This window comes from Corvus brachyrhynchos, unplaced genomic scaffold, assembly GCF_000691975.1.
Source record: "Corvus brachyrhynchos isolate BGI_N302 unplaced genomic scaffold, ASM69197v1 scaffold48, whole genome shotgun sequence".
In the NCBI taxonomy this organism is placed as follows: domain Eukaryota; kingdom Metazoa; phylum Chordata; class Aves; order Passeriformes; family Corvidae; genus Corvus; species Corvus brachyrhynchos.
Window position 1 is genome coordinate 2,253,966 of NW_008240027.1, and position 8,968 is coordinate 2,262,933.

At 43.2% G+C, this 8,968-nt stretch overlaps 1 protein-coding gene across 1 annotated transcript in view; it reads left to right on the forward strand.

Annotated features, from left to right (window-relative positions):
• Positions 1-8,968, forward strand: part of TRABD2B (TraB domain containing 2B) — a gene marked incomplete at its 5' end in the record, with an annotated part of 267,033 nt that overhangs the window by 157,523 nt on the left and 100,542 nt on the right. The window contains one exon of the mRNA XM_017743443.1: positions 2,787-2,961. Coding sequence (XP_017598932.1) covers positions 2,787-2,961 — 175 coding nt within the window. The remainder of the gene's footprint in view (positions 1-2,786; positions 2,962-8,968) is intronic.

Here is an 8,968-nt window from a genome sequence, read left to right on the forward strand (position 1 = left end):
ATGCACACAGTGCAGCAGGACCTGCAGCTGATGCTGTGCCTCTCTAGGTGATGCCTTCCTTTGTCTTATTCCTTGGGCAAGCCAAAGGAACATTGACAAAACCCAGTCCTTGGTTTTCAGTTTATCTCTCTGCCACTGGCAAACTTTTTTCCACAGAAGAGAAGGAAAGAAGGGGAGGGGGGACGAAAGGCAAGTAAATAGCTCTGGTTTGTGTACTGTACTTTAGGTTAGGTAAAGAGAAAGAATAAACTGTAGGCTAAATGTTGGATGTAGGATTGCAAGTGATGGAGTTGCACAGGGAGATGAAAGGTGCTTCCTTTCTTGGCAAAGACCTTGTTGGTCTACGTCTAAATACACCATCTGGTTTTGGGCTATCTGGAGCTCCATCATCAGTGGGATGCACAGAGCTGCTTGGTCCCCCAGCACTGCTGCTCCTGTTTTGTGTAGGAGCAGGTTGTGCTCACAGGCAAGGCTGTGCTTTGCTTTCCCCAAAGCATCTCAAGTGAAGGTCCCAGCCTTCAGTTCCCTTCAGCCAGAAGCAGGGAAGAAGAGACTTTCTTATGTGGGTCTTGAGCCTTCAGATGCTTCCAGAAAATGTCACCTTGCAGTTCAGTGCCTAAAGGCTTCCCTGACTCCTGCCTGAGAGCCCCAGTATAGAGATGCAAAGACTTGTGATATCTCCATGGACCGACTGATTTGCAGCTTTGCATTACAGAGGTTGCTGCAAGTGTAAAATGGCTACTCATTCCTCAGACTTTACTCCTACAATGTAAGTCTCTCCCACCTGGTTTTTCACCAGGAATGGAAGCCACTACGCCCTTCACTGCGGTAGCCAGCAGCATTTTATCTCTCTGACACCGTCAGTCTGGTCCTGCATCCCTTTGAGACAAACACGTATTCTTGCCAGATGTGGAGGCAGCTTCCTTGGGTTTTCACAGGAAACTGGTGTCTCCAATAGGTCTGACTTAATGGGACTTATTACTTGTTGAGTGCTGGCTCAGGGCTAAACTGAGAACAAGGTGCAAAGTACTTGCATGCTCTGAGGAGTTCACAAGTTACACTGGTGATGCCAAGCCATGCTGGAAAGCCTGGAGGAAGGAATGACTCAGGGTAATGCAACTGAACTCTTAAAGAAAGACATGCTGTGAGGAGCATGGTGATTTGGCAAAGCACGATGAGAAGCAGTTTGGAAAATCAAAGGTCCATCTGGTCTGTGAGACCCAATAGGCTGGGGCAGGGTGCCTGAGATGGAGTGTTAGCTTCATCCCCTTGGGATGCCCTGGTTCAGGAGATGTGGTCCCTTTTTCTTTCTCACTCAACTGGGTACAGCCTTTGGTGTGAATCCAGAGCAAGGTGTAGACTTATCCTGCATAATGCATGGTGAGAAATCTCTTCTGCTTGGTCCCTCACATATATTAGGAGTGATGCAGATGGGGCTGCAATGAAAAAGCTTTAAGGAGAGTCACTGGGAAAATGCAAATCAGTTTTTCTCCCTAAGACTTGCTGAAAGCCTTTGGGGAGGCATTATGAGTGAAGAGGGTGGGAAAAGAAAAAAAAAAAGTTGTGATAAAACCGTGTGGCCAAGTGGAATGGGAAGAGGTGGGCTGAAAAACAAAAACTAAAGGCAAGTTTTAGAAAATGAGCACAGGAATTTGGTATAGTAGAAAACCAGAGAAAGAATTAACCCAAGTAACAGAGTCACTGCACCAAGTATTTCAGCACAGCAAGTGAGGGATGGTCCCCTCATGGGCTGTGCATGCAATGTCATTACCACCGACTCAGATTAACACTGGAAATCCTGGCAGCTTTACATGTACCTGGGGACTCAGAAATCTGAATCTGGGGTTTGCAGCTTAAGCTGCTTTCCAGTGGTGAGGCACAGAAAATCACCAGAATGTGCCTGAGTCCTGTTAGCAGTCATCAAGCACTGCCCCCTTACAGCCCTTCTCTCTGCAGGGCACATGGGCTCCCAAACCTTCATGGTAGACCTGGGACCTTCACTGTGTCAAAACAAGTTGTTGTTCTAACAATCAGAGACTTTTGGCTTATCTGTCCATTACAGCTTGGATCTTGGCTCATTCCTGGGTCTGCTGCCCTGACCAAAGTCCTTGGGGTTTCAGCCTTTCTGCTGTGTCCGTGAACATCTCTCCTCACAAAAGCAGGGACTGAAAGAGCAGTTCTTGTGGAAGTCTCTTCCTCGGATATATCAGGAATGCTCCAGGGATTTATGTGTTGGAATGCATGGTTTTCTCTGGTGAGACATAATAGCTTGTAAGGATTAGGGGCTTTACCCTGTGTGCATCTTTCTATGTCTGCATTTGCTATCCTTTCCTCTTTTTAAACTGTTAGGTTCATATGCAAGCCAAATCCTACAGTCGTTACTCAGTTCATGGTGACCTCAGCTGAGAACAGATCACAGGAATTCGGTATTAAACAGCCAATGATTTTTTCTGAACAAGCAGAGAATAAAGGTCCAAGTAACTCACCCAAATGTAATGCTTGAAACTACATTTTGATGAAGGGACAGAGAAAAAATCAAAATGAACTAGTTTCCTTTAGTAAAATAGTAGTTTCACTTTAAAAAAAATATATAATCCTTGGGAATTTTTTCTTTTCTTTTTTTTTTTTCTAGACTTCCTAACAACCTCCCATGCTCTGATCCTCTAGTGGATTTTTGTGGGGTAGTGATGCTCACGTGGCTTAAGTAAGGCTGAATTAAAACATGCAGTGTTCTGGGGGTACCTTAACCAATGCCACCTAAGCTATGGCCTCTCTCTCTGTTTCAGGTCCCAAACTTCATCAACACAACACTCCCACCCCACGAGCAGGTGACGGCTCAGGAAATAGACAGCTACTTCAGACAGGAGCTCATCTACAAGAGGAATGAGAGGATGGGGAGAAGAGTGATGTCACTTTTAAGGGAGAACAGAGACAAGAGCTTCTTCTTTGCCTTTGGAGCAGGTATGGCATGATTTTTCTGTTTTACTCAGTTACCATGATTGGAAGTAAAGTGTCTGGAGTGTTTAAGGTTTCTGGGCCTGTGGGAAGATTTCTCAGGAGGCTTCCCTTTGAAGCAGAAAGCCTTTTGTGTGTCCAGACCCACTTCTAAAATGGAGTGAGTAGTTGTAGGAGGTGGGTCTAGGTCCAGGCAGGCTGCACACAGGCTCCACTCACTGTGTTTTCCATCTGACTGTAGAAATGTGAAGCTGTAAGTATTCTTCATATTGTTGTGTTTGTTCCCTTCCCAGACCTGTGGGCTGCTTGGCCACAGGTGTAGGAGATGGTTTGAGTGGCTTTGAATTTGCAAGCCCAGGTGGCACAGGCAGGTGTGTGTGGCTCCAGGTGCTGGCCCAGGGTTTCAAACCTTCTGGGGTTGCTGCAGTTAGACCATCTCAATGGGTGACTGAGCTGCTTTGGTGGTGTGTCTGTACAGACTGGCTGGTTTGGGGCTTTGCACAAGGGCAGGAGTTGTGTGTGTAGCTAAATACCAGCATTTTAAACCATGAAGTAAAACTCCAGTGTGTCCCTCTGCATGCTCAAGTGCTCTCCCTGAAATCTGCAGAACAAAGATGTCTGCAGTACTTCTATGAGCCTGCAACAGTACGTGCTACTGTCCTTTCTCTCCCTTTTTTATTTCTTTTCCCCTTCCTGATGGAATTCACATTTCTATGTGATAAGAGTATAAATAATCACCATTCAGGCCCCAGCTCAGCAGAATCCTGAGCACCAACTTAAGAGTCTCTTTGAGCTCCCTCGACTTCAAGGCAGCCTGAGATTGCTGTGTTGAGAACTGATCTCCTCCTCCTGCTCCCTCTCCTTGGCAATCTCTCATTTTTGACAGAACTTTGCTTCTCATCCCATGGCTCTCGCTATGAACTTTGGCAACAACTCACCTTTCGCTACTCACTTCAGTGGGAATTTTGATTAAAGACTGTGGGTTTTAGCAGAGACACGTGCATTTTGATGTATTTATTTTTTGAGTGTATCCGGACTGAATTTTCCCAAGCTTATTTAATCTCAGGCTTGGCTGATATTTCTGGCCAAGGAGTTTTGCTTAACTGTTTTTACAGTAGGAAAATATATCATGATGGCTCATAATTGGACAGGCATTCATAAAAACCAGCTTGTCTAACCCAAGGAGTGAGGTTTATCAGAGATTATCGAACATGATGGCTTAGATGTAGTTTCCAGTTTTGGAAATCCCTTACAGTACATAAATGGAGCTGAGAGGATAAACTGGGCATCACTGCCCACTTGTCCTGCTCTCCACATTTTTCCAGGGCATCAGCTACAGACCATGGCTTGAGACAGGATCTTGGACTAGGTGGGTCATGGATCCAAGCCACTGCAGCTGTTTGTTTGTGCTAATAACAGAAGGGAAATGAAGCCAATGGATACTAATTACACATTACATTCTTTAGAAAGGCACTTTTAACTTCTGGGAGGTTTGAGCTTTCCTTCCCTGTTCCCATCAGAGAGCACCTACCTGAAACTCCCAGGGAGCATCCCTTGGGAAAGCTGGCTCATGAAGAGCAAGTCTCATTTTGTCTTTTAGGCCCATTTCTGGTGATGTTGAAAACTGCCTTTGTTGCTGGGTTGTTTGGTTTCCCCAGCGCTGACCATGACAGGACAGAACAGACACACGCAGCCAGATTTATTGAAAACTGGGATGCGGGAGATGCTGAGGAAAGCTTTTTGTTTTGGGTTCTTTGTTCCAGCATCCCTTTGGCTTTTCTCACCAAATTGGGCCATCCCTGCAGGCTAGCCCTACTTTAAGTACAATTAATTCCTGCTTTCTTCTCTGGGATGTTTTTTTCTTCATGCAGCAAACACTGAGAAAATGACTAATTTTTTCAATGCCAAAACTTTTATGTGACTAAAGTGCAGGAAAGTTCATTTCCTCTTCTGATTCAAATGCAGGTTTTTTTTCCTGAAGGTTTTTTTGTTTCCTTTTTTCCTCCATGCACTGAATTAGAAGAGTGGCTTTTATTGATATATCTTTTATTTTGCATCCTTATATCTAGTTCCTGAATTTTAAGGGGTTTCTTTGGTATGTGCTTGGGTCATGAATTCAGATTGTTTTATAAAACCTTGAGGGTTTGGTTTTGCATTTTATAAAAGTAAAGGAAGTTTTTGATTAAAGTTGAGGCTTTCACATATTCCCATGAATTCTGAAGTGCAAAATTTTAGGAATGAACTTTTGGTTAGGATAGGCATGATAGAGTCTGCAGGAGTTTATTTGCTCCCAGAACAGTGCAATTTAAGGTTCTGCATCTCTAAGACTAACATGATGAAGGAGAAATAATTTGAAAAAGGAAATATTCTGGACAACGTACTTCAGAAGATACTGCCCTTTATGCCAAGCATGATCTCTGCATTAATACCTTAATTTTGAGGATATTGGAGCTAATGAATGAATAGTAATTAAATTAAATTATATATGAGTATTATGAATTGTTTTCCAAATTTCATAATCTCCATCATAGTTCCTGGGAAAGGAAGAATTGGATAAAACTGCACTGCCAAATAAAATAAGGAAAATAAGTATTTTCCTAAGTAAGAAAATAAGCCTGTTACGAGAAAAGCCCCTTGGAAACACTTCAACAAATGCAGTTTTACAGACCAGGGCTGCTCTAGGAGGGAGCCCCAAGCCATGCAGGATGATTCATATGGACTCAGAGGTATCCTGTAACTCCCAGGTATAACTGGAGCCAAGGGGCTGAGGAATAGGATCTTACCCAGAAAACAGCCCCCCTGAGGCAGAGCCCTGCCTGTTCCTTTGGTGGCCTCCCTGCAGGGAGCTGTACCTTGTGGATGCTGCTGTAGTGCAGTTTTACCTGGCTTTTGCACAGCTGCAAGCAGCCATTGAGGCTCTGTTACTTTCTTGGGGCATCATCCTCCGCTTATTTTAAGATCCCGGTGCCATGGATGGGTGCTTCTGTAGCATCTAATAATGAACTCGTAGAATGAGCTTGGCTAAGGCAGAAGGCACCACGCAGGTGTCTTTGCAAATTACAGGCAGGTTTGGCTCAGTGTATCCTGCTCCATGACTGTAGAACCAAAAAGCCCCACAAAAAACCCCAAACAAATCCAGTGAGTGGCTTCAAATGAAAAACAAGATGATGGTATCCTGGCAGCCTGGTGGTGCAGCAGCCTGGTGCCATGGAGCTGGAGGATGCAGGTGTCTGCCAGCAGAAAGTGTGTGATGCCATGATGATTTTTTGCCTTTTCTTTTATATACATTTTCATAGCTTTTGTATTCTTAGTGGTTTTAGCCTGCATTCTTAGACTTGTTTGTCAAGCTGAGAGACTAAACATCTTAGAAGCTTCGTAGTTAGGGATCAGAATGCACCAGACACCAAGGTCCTCTCCAGAACACATTCTGTAAACTGAGATAGAACCATCAAGGGGAAGGTTCCTTGGGGAGGGGGGCTGATTTGAGCCTCTCATTGGGGAATCTTTGATAGATATGCTAATTAGTAAGACCTATAATGTTATAGCAGAGCTTTTGTGGGTGTGCATTGCAGTGTGCATGGAGGTGCATTCCACCTGGACGTGGTGCACCTAAGGATCCTTAAAATAAATACAGAGGTAAAACCCCTTTTTCCCTTCTAACCGTGTTTGATTCTTGATTTTTAAGCACGGAAAGGAATCATGTGGGGTCAGAAATCCCTCCTGGGTTGAAACATGGCAGAGTGTAAAGCCCTGTTCCGACAATAAAAAATGCACTTTACCATCAGAAAAAAACATAGCTCACCCAGGTGGAGGGAGATGAGGCAACCCCTCTGACCAGATCTAAATAATCTTCACGTAGGGACAGATTCCACAGCCTGGTCCCAGCAGATCTGGAGGTCAGGTCACCACTGGAAACACCTGCTCAACTCTCAGATGGAAGATGTGGCCACTGAACTGATTGGAATAGAGCAGGCAAATTGATTTAGTTGAGCAACTCTGCACGTTTATGGGCTGGTTATTACCTATTTTATACATAGATTTTCTCACTTCTTCATCCTGCCTTCCTGTTAAAAAGAAGGCCGATCAAAATCTTTCAGCTGATAGTTTTTCGGTAAAAAAATTGGGCGTTCGGGGAAAACAGAATTTTTCTGTTTTCTTCTGGAAAAACAAGTCCACTTTCTGCAGATGTCAGTCAAAATCCCAGGTGCTTGGGTGTCATTGTTCTCCTGTAAACTGGGATTCCCACTAAAAGTTTCACTATGTGCCATTTAGAGCTGTGCTGAAAGACCTTGTGGTGCTTCGTAGGAGAGCTGGTTCAGGGTCTGGCCTGTAACAGCACGAGGCTCTGAAACATCCAACAGACAAATCCTGGGGACAAAGGAGTGGGCAGGGGACAGGCATTTGAATATCCAAGCAAGCTGAGATAAAATAGTTTTTCATAGAGTGAAGCAAAGCTTTTTTTATGCTGTTGAAAGATGGGGGGTTTTTGTTCCAGTCAAAAGTATTAAAAACAAAAAAAAAATTGCACAATTCTTAAAGGAGCTTTTCAGTTTTCTGTCATTCTTAAAAATAAAAACTAGACTTTTCAATAGATTTCCCCCTTTTCTGCCTTCCATGACTTTACCCACTATTTATATTTGTTGGAGTAATTCAGACTTTTAATTTATTCCTTTATAAAACACATAGAAGTGAAAATAGACATTTATTCTTTCTATTTTAATTTCTTTCTCTTCTCCAAGAAAAATACAGGCTCTGGGTAAAAGGGACCCAGCTCTGTACCCAGTTCTGTAGTTTTTGTTCTTCTCCTGCCAGAGTTTACCATGTTCAGACTTAATGTGAAAATCTCACCATACCTGTATTCACAGTAACTGTATCCTAGGAATGAAACAGCAGTTATTGTTTGTGCAGTTAAATGATATTTTTCATTTAATGGGCAGGGTAGCATTTCCCTTTGAATGAATAAAGGTAGCTAAAGAGAGTACTTCCAAGTAAAATCCGGGCATTTGCTTGGGTTTTGTGTTTTGAAAATCATGATGGTTTGCTTAGAATTATTGATCTGTAATAACAGTGAAGTGCCTTAGACCTCATTTATACAGACAATTTATAGAGGTCCTTTTATAGTCAAGAAAGAGACACACAGCCAAGAGCACACGGGCTGTTAAAAAGAGTTAATATTTTGGCAACTAAGACCATACACATGAAGTCAGTGTTTAAGAAAAAAACCACTCTGGTTTATTTCATTTTTATGGGCAAATAATTTTCAAGTAACACTTATGATAACAGATGGATAAATTTATGTCTGCAGTTAATTTGAACGATAATTTCCTTAGGATGTTTTACTTGTGTTTTTTTCTTTCTTTCTTTTATGAGAGCTGTCGGTTTTGTAGCTGAGAGCTGGATTTACTGCTTCAGACATTCAGATGCTGCTCTAGTTCACAATGTTTATTAGGAGCCAAATCAGTAGGCTTTGAAGCAGTGGGTTTTGTTTCTTAAAATAATAAATATATCATGGAGAATATTCTTTTATTGAGACAGAGTTGAAGTGCAAGTACCATAGCATCTCCCACAGCAAGAGGGGAAGCAAATTGTCTCTGGACCATGGTTCTGGGGTGGAGGAAAGCCCATGTTAAACCACCCCACCAGCCCCCACAGCATCTGAGAGGTCAGAGAGGACCCAACTGTTGTCTGTGATGTGGAGGAAGCCAGACTGCCCTCAGCTCCTGATGAAGCTGGTGATAACTGGGATCTGTTTGTGCAAAAGTCAGAGCACTCTTGCTCGTCTGCAGGCTTAGGTGGCTGAGTTTAGGTACATGTTTGTTGATTGATTAGGTTTAAATTTCTGAGATGTTCTTCAGGAAAATAAATACAGGCTCTATTGTAGGTGTCTGTGTGCTGCCATAAAGCACAGGAATTCATCCCGGAGTAGGAACAGCAGTCATAGAATATGATCATTTCCCTGCGCAGATCAGGTGAATACCCTGCCCATCCTGCAAAGTTCTCTCAGTCATCACTG